This window comes from Tachypleus tridentatus, chromosome 2 (assembly GCF_004210375.1).
Source record: "Tachypleus tridentatus isolate NWPU-2018 chromosome 2, ASM421037v1, whole genome shotgun sequence".
Taxonomy (NCBI): Eukaryota; Metazoa; Arthropoda; class Merostomata; order Xiphosura; family Limulidae; genus Tachypleus; species Tachypleus tridentatus.
This window is the reverse complement of record NC_134826.1, coordinates 36,099,844-36,117,644: the sequence shown is the minus strand read 5'-3', so window position 1 is coordinate 36,117,644 and position 17,801 is coordinate 36,099,844. Positions and strand designations below refer to the sequence as shown.

The 17,801-nt window shown below is 35.3% G+C and overlaps 1 protein-coding gene across 1 annotated transcript in view; it reads right to left on the bottom strand.

The window, feature by feature from the left end:
• Positions 1-17,103, bottom strand: part of LOC143245471 (uncharacterized) — a 106,885-nt gene extending 89,782 nt beyond the window's left edge. The window contains exon 1 of the mRNA XM_076491831.1: positions 16,556-17,103. Within this exon, the coding sequence (XP_076347946.1) occupies positions 16,556-17,024 (469 nt within the window). The 5' untranslated portion in view covers positions 17,025-17,103. The remainder of the gene's footprint in view (positions 1-16,555) is intronic.
• Positions 17,104-17,801: the final 698 nt, after the last annotated feature.

Genomic DNA, 17,801 nt, shown 5'->3' with positions numbered 1-17,801 from the left:
TGTAATGAAATGGGCTCTGAAATCGAGGTACTTCTGTACCATTCTAACGTTTGGTGGTTATCCCGGGGAAAGGTGCTGAATCGTGTTTTTGCCATGCGTGTGGAATTAGCCCTGTTTTTGCGAAAGCACCAACATTGTCATACAGATTGCTTCGAAAAATCTGAGTTCCTTCACATTTTGGCGTACGTGGCCGATATCTTCAATGCTCTCAATCATCTCAATCAACAGATGCAGGGAAGTGGAATCAACATCATCTAAGCGGAAGAAAGCCTGAGGCTTTTCAAAAAACTACCGTTATGGAAACGACGAACAGAGAATGATAAATTCGCAAACTTTCCTCTACTGGACGACTATGTAAGTAAGATCGAAGATGTGTGTGCAATCGGAGACATTTCTGTACCCGGGGAACAGAAGCAAGCAATTGTCATGCACTTAGATGAGCTCGCAAAGTCTCTCGACAGATACTTCCTCACCAGAGAGTCATATCCAGCATGGATGAGACAGCCGTTCACGTTTAGTGTTGCGACAGCAGATGTCAATGATGAATACCTCGACGAAATCATTGAACTTCAGCAGAGCCAGGTTCAACAGCAACTTTTCAGAACAATAACGTTTTCAACGTTTTGGTGTCACCTAGTCGTAGCATACCCTTTTATTGCTAAGAAAGTCCTTGAGATACTCATACCGTTTGTTACAACGTATCTTTGCGAGCAATCCTTTTCGAGGATGGTAGACATAAAAACGAAGAAAAGGAACAGACTTTGTTGCAAAAATGATGTGAGAGTAGCACTTGTCAAGGTGAAGCCGCGCATTTCTGAACTTGTCTCTGAAAGGCAACAGCAAAAGTCACATTGATTTGCAATAAATATTCATTGAGTTATGTTTTTGTGTGAAATTCATGTTTTGTTGGTTTTGTTCTTTGAACATAGTGATATTGTGTGCAACTGATGCATGGTTCATTTTGTGCACTAATAAAATATCTACTTATGTTTTGAATATGAAAAAAATCATATATTATCTTTCCAATTACGAAGGGTTCAGTGAATGCAAGTACGAAACTTCTGGGGTTCAGTACCTCTAACAAGATTAAGAACCACTGTTCTAACTACCTCTCTCATATAAATATATATTTAAGGATATATAAATCAAGCTGGCCACCATGCACTAGACGCTTAAAACTAGTTTTATTTAATTTTTTAATGTTTATTATTATTATTATTTTATTTTATTTTTTTGTTATCATTATTTTATTTTTCCGATAAATATATATGGAAAAAGGAAAAATATATATATAAGTAAAAAAAAACAAAAAACGAATAGAAATATAAAAAATAAAATAAAAATGGAATAGAAGTAAAAATAATAATAAATGAATAAAGGAAAATACAATAGGCAAATCAAGACAACACCTGGACATTGCCCTGAAAAGGGCCGGAGTATTGTGGGATACTCTGGCCCAAAAGCCCTACAACAACAACAAATTCTTACTAGTAGCCGACATGAAAGCTAGGGATGGAGAAAGAGGCCTTGTGCGCCTGACCCTCCTGGGTATTTAAGAAATAAACATACCCAAATACCCACAAAGAAGCGAGAGAGCACATATATAACACCAGTAGTAGACGATGCAGCTCCTGCATGGATTAACGTATGTAAAAAACAACTGCAAACCAAACTACAATAATTACAGAATACATTAATTACAACAGCATATCGAGTACCCAAAACTACTTCCTCAAAGTTCATGCACAAATAATCTAATACACAAACAATACCAGACAGACTTCTACATGGTACAATAAAATATTTTGATAAAAATTGGAGAAAAAAATGAGCTGTTAAACGAACTAGACAGGTGTTACATATATGATGAAGAGAGTCCTAAACACCTCTCCCCGATAAACTTATACATTAGATCATTAAGTTAAAATTAATATTTAAAAAAACAATAAAAATAATAGAGAATAATAAAGAAGCAATAAAAAATAATAAATATAAATAAATATATATATATATATATATACTAGCGCTAAAATAAAACAGGTCACCTATGTTCTAGACTTAGAAAATTATGAAAGAACAATAAACATGGACATTGTCCTGTAAAGAGCCTGAGTTATGCTTATCACTCTGGCCCTCATGTATTTACTTTAAATATACTAATAAATCCACTATAACAATGAAAAGGAACGAGGAAGAGGTCTAGTGTACCTTACCCTCCCGGGTATACAAATTTATATACCCTAACACCTAGAGAGAGAGAGGCGCCGCGGCGCACAGTTTGGGAACCACTGGCCTTTTTGGGACTTGTGCTCAACAACAATTAAACTCTGGGGTCATATCAGCTCAAAATTTGGGCGACAGTTGCTCCTTTTTATATAAAAAAAAAGACAATATTAAATGGAGTAAACATGTAATTGCAACACATGTATAACTACTTTTTTAACTTTGTAATTATTTATTCTATTATGCAAAAGTACAGCTTAAATTAGACTAAAGGCCAAAAATAATACATAAAATAAGCTACTCTAAAATAAGCTATACGGGGACTATCTGCGCTAGCTGACCTTGTTTTAACAGCGTAAGACTAGAAGGAAGGCAACTACTCATCAACACCCACCGCCATCTCTTGGGCTACTTTTTAACCAACGAATAGTGGGATTCACCGTCATATTATTACGCTCCCACCGATGAAAGGACGAGCATGTTTTGGTGCGATGGAGATTCGAACCAGCAACCCTTGGATTACGAGTCGAGTGCCTTAGCTGCCTGGCCCTATCTAATGTGATAGATCTCTCTATACTAAGAAAAGTACCGTCTTATAAAAATAAAATAAAACCCAATTTCTTTAAAAGCAAAGGCTTGATTTGACAAAGAAACAACTGGTGTTCAGTTGGTGATTTTTGGTTGTTGTTTGGTAAATCTGTCACTCTGAAAAGAACTTGAATCGAATTTATAAATAACAGAATGCACTCGTAGAAACAAGTATAAATAATTCATGAAGATAATTTGATCCTTAACTTATTATTATTATGATTAATAATGTTTCTTTAATTGATTTTTCTGAGGTATTACTTTTCCTGTTCGTGTTGTACGACACACTGTAACAGTTAGTTGTTCATTATGCTTTCCTAGAATGCAATAGAACTGAAAAAAATATAGCATTACACTATATAATAGGCTTAAAAGTATCTATAAATAAGATACTGCACAATGAAGATTTGTATAATCATGATGTTCATAGACGTAATTAAATTGTTAATAATGAAAGAAAATTACTGTAGAACTAATAATTTAGCCACAACTCTTATCACTATCGTTAAATATTAGAAGATGTATTTCTAAGTCACAAAAAGATAAAAGGTTTTGACATTTTTTGTGTTCTGCAAACGAACTAAGTTATTTAAAGTTTAGCACACTTTCCAATACATTACAAACTTATTACCCCGGTTATCAACAAATAAAATATATTCTACATGAATATAATAAACTTAATGCTTTCAAAGCAATTTCTATTTTAACTGGTTGATCTTCAGTGGTGCGTCTACGGACTTCTAGCACTAAAAACCGGGATTCAATACCCAGTGAATAGCTTTATGCTTAATAATAAACATCAACAAATATTTAACTAATCATCAATTACTTTGTAAATCTTGTCTTATTTATTTACTCTATAATAACCTTTACTCTATAATACAAATTCACAGTTTTTCATAGTTATGTTTCCAATAAGTAAAGACTTCAAACGCACATATAAATACATATTAGTTCTATTAATGCCACAAACTCCAGCACACGTCTTATGTCCGAGAGCCTATCAATTGAATGTAGATATTGTTTGTTGTTTTTGAATTTCGCGCAAAGCTACACGAGGACTATCTGCCCTAGCAGTCTCTAATATAGAAGTGTAGGATTAGAGGGAAAAAAGATGATCTTCAACACCCACTGCCAATTCTTGAGCTACTACTTTACCAACGAAAAGTGGGGTTGACCGTCACGATATAATAGCCCTACAGATTAGGAGTTGGGCACTCTAACCACCTGGTTATGCCGGGCCTGTAGAGATTGAACAAATAAATCAATAATTTGTATTTATATGCACAATTTATTTTACACATAAGACACCTTACAACTACTTTATTTCACACCTACTTCATGGACACCTATTTTAGTTCGTATCTTCTCTATTCTACATCAGAGACATGGGGCTACTTTAATTTACACATCCCTCTACAACCTCAACATGCTTGGCCCTGCATGGCCAGGTGGGATAAGGCGTTCGACTCGTAATTCGAGGGTCGCGGGTTCGAATCGCGGTCGCACCAAAACATGCTCGCCCTTTTAGCCATGAGGGCATTATAATGTGACAGTCAATCCCACTATTCGTTCGTAAAAGAGTAGCCCAAGAGATGGCGGTGGGTGGTTATGACTAGCTGCCTTCCCTCTAGTCTTACACTGCTAAATTAGGGACGGCTAGCGCAGATAGCCCTCGAGTAGCTTTGCGCGAAATTCAAAACAAGAATACTTGTTTTTTAATGCAGTGTTTCAACACACACAGGAAATTGTATTTATAACCAAGTTCTAAATACAATAAGGTTTCAACTATAGTATTGTTTATGTACTATTGGCTTGTAATTTCTGTTTCACCCTATACATGAGGTTTCTAAGATAACATCAAATATATATGTAAGAAAGTTACCTTCAACAAGTAATGGTAACATCGTTTACAATAAAACAATGATTTTTTGTATATACTACTAATTGACCGGGCATGGACAGGTGGGTTAAGGCGTTCGACTCGTAATCTGAGCGTCGTGGTTTCGAGTCTCTGGCACACCAAACATGCTCGTCCTTTCAGCCGTCGGGGCGTTATAATGTGACGGTAAAACCCACTATTCGTTGGTATAAGAGTAGCCCAAGAGTTGGCGGTGGGTGATAATGACTAGCTGCCTTCCATCTAGTCTGACACTTCTAAATTGAGGACTGCTAGCGCATCGAGTAGCTTTGTGCGAAATTTAAAAAAAAATTCCCATGCTCTGAGTGTTTCTTGATGGACCACATTAAAAACTCTTCTTCATTCTTGGGTCAAAATGAAGAGATGCCTTAGTGATCTTACTATTTGAAAAAAGCTAACATAAAATTGACCACATGAAAACGAAGGGGTTTCCCGATGTAGTCTTGTCACCAAAAGGGTCTAATTTTGTGCTTCAGTGGCCCTTTTACCTGGCCATAATGTGAATGTTCCACATTTTTAATGAGAAAACTCAAAATTATTTTTAAAAAATGAATTTTGTTTGTTTTGGAATTTCGCACAAAGCAACTCGAGGGCTATCTGTGCTAGCCGTCCCTAATTTAGCAGTGTAAGACTAGAGGGAAGGCAGCTAGTCATCACCACCCACCGCCAACTCTTGGGCTACTCTTTTACCAACGAATAGTGGGATTGACCGTCACATTATACGCCCCCACGACTGGTAGGGCGAGCATGTTTAGCGCGACGCGGGCGCGAACCCACGACCCTCGGATTACGAATCGCACGCCTTACGCGCTTGGCCATGCCAGGCTTTAAAAATGAAGAAAACACTTAAAATAAAAACGTTATTAATAAACATTGTTTTCAAACTGTGACATTATTAACTGATCACTCTTTTTTTACTGTGAGCATGACCCGGCGCTACTCCATGACAAGTCCCTTGGTCCAATATATCATCTTATCAAGTTTGATTAAAAGTGAGCCAAATAGCATGGAGTAGTTCGCGGCCAAACAAATATATATTGCAAATTTAGATTATGTTTAACAAACATAGGCACCTACATCCGGGTTATGAATTTAAGAAAAGGAACGTTGGTTGGATGCTATGAAAAATAAAACAAAATCCCAATGTAACATATTATTACGGTACTCACTACTACCGCACCAAACTTTTGGATAAGCTTTCAGAGTTCAATATATGTATACTCGAAACAAAGTATACACAGTGCAATGTGACTTTGTAAGTAGAGGTAGCGGTTAAAGTAATGGCGGTAAGAGTGTTTTCTGATACCCGCTTTCAATTTTTAATTTCCTTCCAAAGTGTTTCACGTGATTTATTAATTCACGAAAATTAGCCGCAAAAGTGACATACAGGCCAAAGTTCAAGGATCACGGGTAAAAGTAAAAAGTGGGTATAACTCAAGAATAGGTTATTATAATGGACTTATTAATATGTATTTATTTTAATATCTATATTTGTTGAATTTAATATGTATTTAGAAGTGCATGTAACTCACATTGTTGAATGCGTATTTCAAAACTCCCACCTATTTATTCTTTAAATTTATAAAAGATTCTCGCGTGTAAGAATTAAAAACGTACTATGTGTGTATTTAAAATATTAGATATTGCCAGTGTTATTGCCAACTCAACTTTCGCAAACTTAGCCTAATAATCATTAAAGAGCCATCGCAACACGCGGAGAGACAGTAGAATATTGTTGGTTTGCTACAGTTAGTATACTATATATCTAAGAAGCTATAACTGTGATAAACACTTATTAGTCGAAAAACTATAGTTGTTTGACCAGGAATTAACTACGGAAGTTAATATTTCTAGAGGACATTAGATATTTTCATCAGGGCCCGGCTATTTATTTATACAATTTTCTATATGTATACACACTTCACGGCCCTGCATGGCCAGGCGGGTTAAGGCCTGCGACTCGTAATCTGAGGAGACGCGGGTTCGCATCCCCGTCGCGCCAAACATGCTCGCCCTTTCAGCCGTGGGGGCGTTATAACGTGACGGTCAATCCCACTATTTGTTGGTAAAAGAGTATGCCAAGAGTTGGCGGTGGGTGGTGATGACTAGCTGCCTTCCCTCTAGTCTTACACTGCTAAATTAGGGACGGTTAGCACAGATAGCCGTCGAGTAGCTTTATACGAAATTCCAAAACAAACAAACAAAATCTTCATCAGAGAGAAGTCAGCTTGTGAACGTTGTGAGGCCAATCATTAATCGCAGTGTAACAATGTCAACTCAGAATTAATTCGTTCATTGTGAACCATCCACAAACTCTTCAGTTCCAGACTAGATAGGAGACTTGATATTGTTTCTAAGTTTGTGAAACTTTTGTATATAAATCATTATTTGTGATAACCGTTAGTACAAATCGTGTCGTTGTTTGTATATATTTGTGTTAAGAAAGAAACTTGTGTATGTCAATCTTGTTGGTAAATACAATAAATTATGATACTAACATTATTCATATGAACATTATGGTGACTGTTGAGTAGAAACTGAGTTTATGTATGAGTGCAATAGTGTAGCCATTATTCGCATTGCATTTCTTCATAGTGAGTGCTAGTGGACTCTGTAAGATATAAATGTATAAGGCATTTATGTGCCCTCGCCCACACTATTTGCAAGTTGTATTATAAAATATTGAGTACAGTTTTTGTATTCTGTAATGATATGACGCCGTCTATTAATGTAGTTAACCTCAATACATATCAAACATAATAATGCTCAAAAGCAGCAATAATAAGGTAGAATGTGTTGTGAAATTCCATTAATATGCATTTTGTTCCAAACTATTATCCCACAAATTTTGATTGAGATTAGCCAGACGAACTAAGAGTGTAAACAATGTAAACACCTGAGTTGTCTTCTATAATACATTTTACATCAGGCTCCACTGCAATGTTTTACTTCTGCATCAGATCAACCTAAGTTCGAGAACGTTTCCAAGCTGTCTTCTAAAACACTTAGTTAAACTCAACACAAGCTTCTAAGTATAGGTCTTAATTTTTCTCCTACTCTTAAAAACATAGATAGCTTTGAATTATTTTCCAAATCTTTTAAGTGTTTGTCGTTTTTTCACAATCAAACGACTAAAAGAAACAATTTTTACTCACAATTTAAGCTCCTCAATCGCACATCTATGTGTCTGAGGACTTACTACGATAGATACTTGGTTTGGGCAAAGCACAGATGGTTCATTGTGAAACTTTGTGCTTAGCATAAAACAAGCAAACACATCACAATTTAAATAAAAATTCTCCTTAGAATGGGTGTTTATTCTTTATACACAAACATTTCTCATGACGAAGGCCCAAAAGCCCAAGCATCTTTTCACTGATAAAAATAAATAAACCCAACACTCGAATTATTACAGACTTAGCTGAACTAGTACTTACACTTAAGGGTTTTGAATTTAATAATAAGTTTTATATTCAAACAAAAGATACAGCTACGGGTATCAAACAATGCCAATATTTTGAAGGGAGACATATACACAAAACTGTTGTAGAGTTGCACAAATAAACCAGAGTTTTGGAAACTCTACATTAATGACCTTTTTCTCTTATTTATGTAAAAGACAAAGATGCATTACTGTCCTTCTACAGTCATGCTAACATTTTCCACATTTCTGTCGTATTTATTCTAGATTACTCCACTACTCAAATAAGTTTTTTCAGATGTAAACTTAACATTAAAAGATGGTATTCTAAATGTTGATTTGTACCGTAAACTATCAGATAAACCACAATTCTTACATAATCAAAGCCATCAGCCCTCCACACCAAATGCTATGGCATTCAATCAAGCACTTAGATTACATAATATATGCTCTGACCGTCACATTAATTCTTTGAAACAGACTGTGACTGAGGATATAAACAAAACACTATCATCCAACAACTGAACAATATAGCACATGAAACTGCCTCGAATCAGTCACCAAAAAACCAATTCTTTTCTGTTTCACTGGTTATTACCTATCTCCAAAAGATATTAAACCTACCACAAATTCTAAAGACACTTTTTCCTTCTTCAACTTAATTATCGACTAAAATATAATTTTATAGAAGTTTCTATTGTCTCTTTCAGAAACTTTGTATTCATACATAGTTCACGATATAGTCATCTTTAAGTCTACCGAAGGTGGAAGTCATCCTTGCAATAACGAGCGATATCAAACCTATAAGTTCATGCATGAAACGGACAAATTTTCCCATAAGGACAACAAAAAGTAATTCAAAATTACTAAATCCATAATTTGCTCTACTAAGAAATGAACGTTATTTGCTTAATCCAATGCCGAAAATGCAGCTTGCAACGAACAGATGAAACCAAGACAACTGTACGGGAATGTCTTAATAACCATAACTCAAAAATCGAAATAAAGAATGAGCTTCCAGTCACAAAACACTTTAACATTCTTGGACACTCTCTTGAAGATATTAAACTGACGGATGTAAAAAACAAATTTGAAATTTAAGAGAAACCTGGAGATTAAAAAAGCTTAGTGGAAATTACTATTAAATGGTGGCCCGGCATGACCAGGTGGGTTAAAGCGTTTGACTCATAATCTGAGGGTCGCGGGTTCGAATCTCCGTCACACCAAATATGCTCACCCTTTCAGCCGTTGAGGCGTTATAAAGTGACGGTTCATTCCACTATTCGTTGGTAAAAGAGTAGCCCAAGAGTTGGCGGTGGGTGGTGATGACAAAGTGCCTTCCCTCTAGTCTTACGCTGCTAAATTAGGGACGGCTAGCGCAGATAGCCCTCGAGTAGCTTTGCGCGAAATTCAAAACAAAATCAAAACAATTTACTAGTTGAACGCGCGTTCACGATTGATGAGTATATATGTACAATATAAAATAGTTCTTTGCGAAGGATTTCTCAGTGATTGCTTTTTTAAAGATAATCTAGCTTCAATACGAAATGTGTTTTAATGTCATTCCCATGTGGCATTTAGAGTCGTCCATTTCTTCAGTGCGATACGTTATAAAAGCTCTTATTCAATACATTTGATACTGAGAAATCATTCAAAAAGGTATGATCGACAAATAATTAGTATTATTTTAAAGACATATGCCAAGCAAAATTTTTTGTATGTTGCTTACCAACGCTTATACTATGATAGTCACAAAAGTAAAGTGTTTTGGTTGTCTAGATACGTTACAGTAATAGTCTTCCTTCCTTGAAGTTGGAGTCAGGTTGAAGTCAATATTAATTGTACACAAAACATATAGTGCTTCATTTGTTTGTTTCGCATATCCAACCAAAGTCACAAAAAGCTATCAACGTTAAAGTCCTTAATTTTGAGTTGATAAACCAGAGTGAAAGCAGCTAGATAACACAAGTCGTAGACTGTAATCAGTTGAAGATGAAATGAATCTGGGTAATCGAAGCCAGACGCATCTTTCTTCATTATCTCTCCTCAATATATCTAGAGATAAATGGGTGTTTTAGTTACAAGCTGTGTTGTATGGAACTGTTAGAGACATACTAAAATCAAGATAAATTTCAGTAAAAATTTAAACGTTAAAATCGGATAGAAAATAACAACGATGAAGGAAAACAAAGAAGACTTAATTGTTATCAAATGGGCCGACAGATTTTTGTTTTAGTGAAGCGAAATGATGCAAGTACTGTTATACGGTTAAATAAATATCAACTACTAGTAAAATGTTTAGTAATTAGTGTCTGATAAACTGAAACTTAATCCTGTATATAAATGCGCATCTCCTTATCTCACACGGCCCGGCATGGCCAAGTGTGTTAAGGTGTTCGACTCGTAATCCGGGAGTCGCGGGTTCGAACCCCGGTCGCATCAAACATGCTCGCTCTTTCAGCTGTGGGGGCGTTATAATATTACGGACAATCCCACTATTCGTTGGTAAAAGAGTAGCTCAAGCGTTGGCGGTGGGTGGTGATGACTAGCTGCATTCCCTCTTGTCTTACACTGCTAAATTAGGGACGCCTAACGCAGATAGTCCTCGAGTAGCTTTGCGCGAAGTTCAAAACAAACAAACAAACCTTATCTCACAAATCTTGGAATGTTTCTGTGTGAAGAACACAGTACCGTACTGAGTAGTTATATTCAGTGTTATGCATGCAATTCTAATGCTTTAAAAATGTACAGATAAAATGAACACTATTTTTATGAGCGAAACGGTGCTGAAGAATACAGGACGTTAATGATGTTTTAACAAAAATGGCGAATAAAAAAAACCATTACTACCGATATGGATAACTGCCGAAATAACGTTATTCTTTACTCTATGTGAAAGGTTAAGAAGGGTCGAACAAAGTAACCGTTACGAGGTTTTAAATCCTTTTCAGCTCATCATTTTGTAACCTAAATTAATTTAGGTGTCTTAATAATATTATGGCATTGCACCTAATTTGTTATTTAACATTACACAGTAGATCAACCGTTTGATGATCATATTATAGTTAGTGGATTTGTTTATTTAATAGCAAAACTACATTGAGCTATCTCCTGTCCACCAGAGGGAACTTAACGCAATAGGCTTTAAATGCTTAGAAGTTCAGGTTGGAATAAATACATGAACAGGGGAAAAAGTTGATTTATAGCCTGATGCTAGACTGGGTAAATATGAGGAGAATATCTCCCAAGAAATGGTAAAAAAAAGAGATATTTTGACATTGGTGCAGATGTTAATGATTACTCCATCCCAACAGTTTCAGAGGCATTACTGTTTGTAATTATAGACCTAAGTGAAACCTGTTAGGCTAGTCTATAGTTAAAGGTATGTCAGGTACAGAGAGAGGAAACATTCTTAATATGTCTTACAAGACTAAATGACAGTGTTGAAAAAACGGTTTCTTTAGCGTATAAATGTAAAATTTATCACTTTAATATATTATGATGAAAAATTAGGTGGGAATATAGAAATACCACATTTAATGCTGTAGTCCATTTGTTTTGCATATTTTGACATGCCTGTATAATATTTATAGGTACTAATCACATGCGAAAGATTATCAAGATGCTACGGTGAAGAATAAAGTATGTGTTAGAAGTATATGGAACAGTTTCATACCACTCAACGAAAGGAAGAACTCATATTTGGAAATAAACACATCAATATTCACATCTTATGGCAGTCTCAAACAATGCAAGCAACTTAGCAGCTCAGACTACTTCCACTATAGCAGACGTGATTGAATCTTGCACAGATTAACTTGTACTACCAGAATCAGAAGCCACCGTTTGTTTTTTGAAAACTTCTGACTTTATACTTAATATTTTCAGTTCAAAAACTCAACTGCCAAAGATTACGACAATGCTTTAAAACCTAATGATGAACACATTTGTAGGCCTCTTATGAATCTTCTTTCGGAGGGAAACTACCTGTGGTATTTTGTTTTCTTTTGTAAACGTTTAGGACTCTGTTGAGGCTTACAACGGCTAACATCCTCTATTGCAACATGAGTTCCATAAATAAGTAAAGGAGTGCAGTGTTAACAGAGATCTGTATTAACTCAGAACTTCCTTGTTGGTAACATGGTGCAGTTATGAGAGAAAACTATGTTTCGTTGGATGTTTCTTGTTCGTTATGAGACGGATCTGAAATAGAATTGTGTTGTGTTTAGTTGGGTGTTTCTTGTTCGTCATATAGCGTCACCATCTTTCTTGGGTATATAGTTCAATATTTTGATGTATGTCGAAAGGTTAATTTTAAATTTATATATGAATTGCATCTTTTATTTGAGATGGATCAACAGTAAATTCTCGAACGTACAACACTAATCTTCGGGGTTCGATTTCTCTGGTGATGCCCAAAGTGACTTTGAATCTAAAACAAACAAACGAACAGAGGTTTACCTTCTGAGAGTTTTTATGTTTTTGTTTAACAACCTGCTTTGTTTCACTGTATGACGTTTCCAGTTTCAATGGCTGAAGTTTTAAAACTTTTATAGTGAACGTTGAGTCTTACACTTGTGGTTAGTCTTAACTCTTGTAAATTAGACAGTACAATATAAATTCAATGAGGATGAATAACTTATCAGAAATGAAAATTTTGAATTGCAGCAAAACCAAGAAACAAGAAAACTTTATAAGATTTAATAAAACATCACAGCTTATTTGTGATCAAAATCAAAAATGTGTTATTGAAGTAGAGAATAAATTTTGTTTATTTTTAAAATTTTGCTCATAGCTCCACGAGAGCTGTATGTACTAGCTATCCCTAATTTATTAGTGCAAGACTAGAATGAAGGCAGCTAGTCATCACCATCCACTGCCAACTCTTGGGCTACTATTTTTACCAACGAATAGTGAGATTGACCAGTAGCTTATCTATATAGAGGCTAGAGGAGGCAGACATGACGCTGTTCCACTAAAAAGGCCCAACACATAGAATCAGATACTTTGGATTTACTCTTAATACTAAAACGAAGTTCTATAACAATATAAATGACGCAATAAACTGGATTTCGATATCCGTGGTGAGAAGAGCACAGATAGCCCATTGTACAGCTTTTTGCTTAACAATGATAATAATGGGGCCCACTGATAATTTTATGTAAAACTTACGTGGGATGTAAGGCACACAAAAATTATTAGCTCCTGGGCTCACACAATCTTAAAAAAGTGTTTTACTGAAAGTGCTTGAACAATATTAAACAAATTAGAAGTGTTGGTAACCAAGAGGTTAAAGTATGTCAGAAATTATGAAGTGATATGTATCTTATTATATCTGACGAAATGAATTTTAATTCAGAAGACTTTAAAATTTGTAGAAATTATCATGAAAACAGCAAGCATTCTAAAAGAACAATAAGTTATGGTCTTGTATTTCATATATCTTATAATAAAAATCAATAAGAACAGTGGGTGATTTAACAGGAAGCAATTAGTGTTTGAATGTAAAACACCAAATTTGAAAGAAAACAATATTTTGAACATTGTAAAATAAATATTATTTTATTTTATTAAACTATAATTGTCACCAACACATAGATCTGCGTATTTTTTGTGTATTTCAAGTTGAGTACAAAGTTGCACTATGGGCTACATGTGTAATGCCCACTACGATTATCGAAAACCGGTTTCTAGCGTTGTAGCTCTGCAGACACGTCGCTGTGCCACTAATGAGACCCAACACATAGAATCAGATGCTTTGAATTTGTTCTTAGCACTAAAACGAAGTTATAAACAATATAAATAACGCTAAAAACAAGGTTTCGATACCCGTAGTGAGCAGAGCACAGATAGTCTATTGTCCAGTTTTTTGCATAAATACAAACAAGCAATATAATTGTGCTTCTTGTTCATTCTGATATAAAGAGTGGCCATCTTTCTGTAACGTTTTCTTGAAAGTAAACACAGCAAGATATATTTATATACATATTAATAGGTTCAAGTTTAAGTTTAGCAATGCAGATAGTAAAATTAAAAAAATAGAAAATAAATTGAAAAGTATGATTTCATTGCAGCTTCAAATGCATGTGAATTAAAACATGAAGAGTTATTGAAGTAAATATTATTATGTTTTTTCATATTATCCGTTTTCAGCACAATTATATAGGTCTGTCTTTAAAAACAGACTGTAACTCCAATGATCCATTTTTAGCGTCCCGTTTCCTGTACACAATGAATATCTCTATCTCCGTGAGTTATGGAAGTGACGGTCAAATCCGACTGTACGATCAGAGTAGCCAAAGAGTTGGGGGTGGATATTGTAGAATTTACTTTTAGTACTAAAACGCAGGCTTGTGAATGGTAAGTTAATTTGCAGAAGTTCAGACTTATGGATAACTATTACAAGTACCCAATGTGTATTTTTACAGTGTTCATCTATTTTGTATTTACTAGTTGAGGCCCGGCATGGCCAAGAGTGTTAAGGCGTTCGACTCGTAATCCGAGGGTCGCGGGTTCGAATCCCGGTCGCACCAAACATGCTCGTCCTTTCAGTCGTGAGAGCGTTATAATGTGACTGTCAATCCCACTATTCGTTGGTAAAAGAGTAGCCGAAGAGTTGGCGGTGGGTGGTGATGACTAGCTGCCTTCCCTCTATCTTACACTGCTAAATTAGGGACGGCTAGCGCAGATAACCCTCGTGTAGCTTTGCGCGAAACTAAAAAAAAATAAACGAATCGAATTGAAATTTGAATACGTTAAGAAAAATCTTCCTCTTTTTACTTAATTTTCAATTGACTTTATACTAATATAAATAATTTTTTTCAGACTCAAAAGATATTTTTTTCTATTTCAATTCTACGAGTCATTAAGATGTGATTGTAATGAGAAACGTCGAGAGTCTCATTACCAAGTCATGTGATGAATGAAAAAAGCATGAATGAACAGAAATACAATAAAAACAATGGGACGAAGACAATTCCAGTTCCTGGGCTGCGTCATGAGAAGAGACGAGCCAGAAATAGTAGCGGTAACAGGAAAAATTGAAGAGAAACAAAGTGGAAGTAGGCTTAGATTGACACATCAGTAATCTCACTAAATGAATGAGAGTGAGTGAAATAGAAGTATTGAGAACATGAAAGGATAAGTACATGTGGAAAGCCATGATCACCAACGATGCACCCGGATACGGTACTTACACTTTTGCATTATTTTATCCTTTCATGTGCGTGTAATTAATATATATTGGATAAGATAAAATAGTAAAAGTATTCTTTTATTTATTTTGATTTCAATTTATTTTCTAGCGTCCATCTAAGTTCAAGAGAGAAATAATTTGAAAATTAACACACTTATTTTGTATACGCAATGGCACAGCGGAATATCTGCAGACTTACATGGCTAGAAACCGTGGTGGGTAGAGAAAAAGGGCTCAGCATGGCCAGGCCGCGAATTTGAATCTCTGTCCTACCAAACATGCTCACCCTTTCAGCCGTGGAGGCATTATCATGTGATAGTCAATCCTACAATTCTTTGGTGGTATGTGATGAAGCTGGCTGCATTGTCTTTAGTCTTACACTGCTAAATTACAGAGGGCTAGCACAGATAGTCCTCGTGTAGTTATGCGCGAAATTCAAAAGAGAAGCAAAACAATTGGACAGTTCTTGTGAATTATAAGTTAAGCAAATTAAACAGTAAATATATATAATAATAAAAATAATTAGTGTTAAAATAAATGAATAATTTACTGGTACTTCTTTTCCAAATTCTGATTCGCAAATCATTTAAAAATAATTAGAAAAAAAAGTATTTGCTAATTTAAAATCCATACCACAAAAATTGTTGTTTATTCATTTTGTTTTTAATTGAGTTTTATGACAAAATATTTAAATCGTGTTTGTTAAAGAGATTTTAAACAAAATACTGGTTAAGGAGCTCGAATTGTAATCTGAGGGCCGTGAGTTCGAATCCTCTTCAGGCCAAACATGCTCTCCATTTCAGCCGTATGGGCGTTATGATGTGACAGTCAATCCCATTATTCGTTGGTAAAAGAGTAGCCCAAGAGTTGGTGGTAAGTAATGATGACTAGCTATCTTCTCTATAATTCTGCACTACTAAATTAGGGACAGCTAGCGCAGATAACCCTCGTGTAGCTTTGCGCCAAATTCAGAAAGAAACAATTTTATTATAATAAAGCCTGAGGAGTTGTTTGATGATGATATTAGCAAATCCAAATACAGATATGCGTATAAAGACCAAGGACTGGTTGGTTATAGCCAGTTTCAACCAGTATGTCCCAGTATATCGTTGTTAACAGTAACTGCTAAATATATAATTTATCAGTGAGAAAATGTCTTATTCAGAAAAAAGTAAAAATAATATATATAGAACTCAGTGTAACTTACCCCAAGACAGGCAGAAAGCTTGAATGGGGCCTCTTGTTAAAACAGCTCTTCCACAGCTTATAAGTGACATTCGAATCAGAATCTGATCTACAACTGGAAAACAATTTCGCTGAGACGGTGAGTTTACGGTGTTACATCGTTTGGCAGAACCTAGGGCATAAGTCAATAAAATCGTCAAATTTCCTAAAGTCGCAAATAGGGAAAACACTAGAGATAAACTTACTCTTAACGCATTCCACGAATTATCTTCCACTTCCTGAAAAGCAGTCTGTGTCTCATTTGTTATAATCTCATATTCTTTTGTAACGAGTGTTTCGACGTTACTTTGGAAAGGTGCAAGGATCACATTATTACCCGAGCTGTTGCTAAGAGTTACGAGATGAGTTTTTAAACTGATCATAGTCAAAACCGTATAACCAACAGAATTTCTTAACATTCCTTTAGTGAATGACCCAATAGTAACTGTCATCAAATCATGTAAGTAATGTCACACAAATCACTTAAAATACGGCAGTTACAGAAACTCGTTATTGATTCACAAAAACGTCTTTATTTCATCTTTCAATATTCCAACCGTCTTTTACCGAGGTCTTAGAAAAATAGATAACGCTGTGCTTGTAACTGAGCGTGAACAACCTTTACCCACCAGACCGAGGCATGCGCGCCCTCTGTACGATTTAATATCTATTATTGATCAGTACATTGTTGTTTCTGTAAACTTAGTGTTAAGAGCGGAGGCTTAAAATCATAAAAACTTGGTTATGATATCCGTAGAGGGTATATCATAGGTAACCCCCTGGGTAGCTTTGTGCTGATCAACATAACAAATAAGTTACCAATAATTTTCTTTATTGGACACTGTTGGGTCGCTAAACACTATTGAAAAGTGAAAACATTACTTTTCATTGACTGAAAGTTTCTTTCACTTTGAATCTTTTCGTCGAAGCAGATGCGTAGTCTCCAGTCACAGAGTGGCACAACTGCATATCTGCGAACTTATAGTGCAAGAAACCGGGTTTCGATACCATGGTAGGCAGAGATAGTTCTATGTACATAATAACAAAACAAACACACACATGTAATTTCTTGATATATACTTTGATCATGAACAAGCTGAAAACTGTATACTAACCTTAAAGCTACAAAATATGAGATGACTTTGACACTTGACACGCACGGTTGGTTGTTCGAAGTTTCAAAAAAATAAAGAGAGTAGCTTTAAAACACATTCTACAACTTTAGTCAC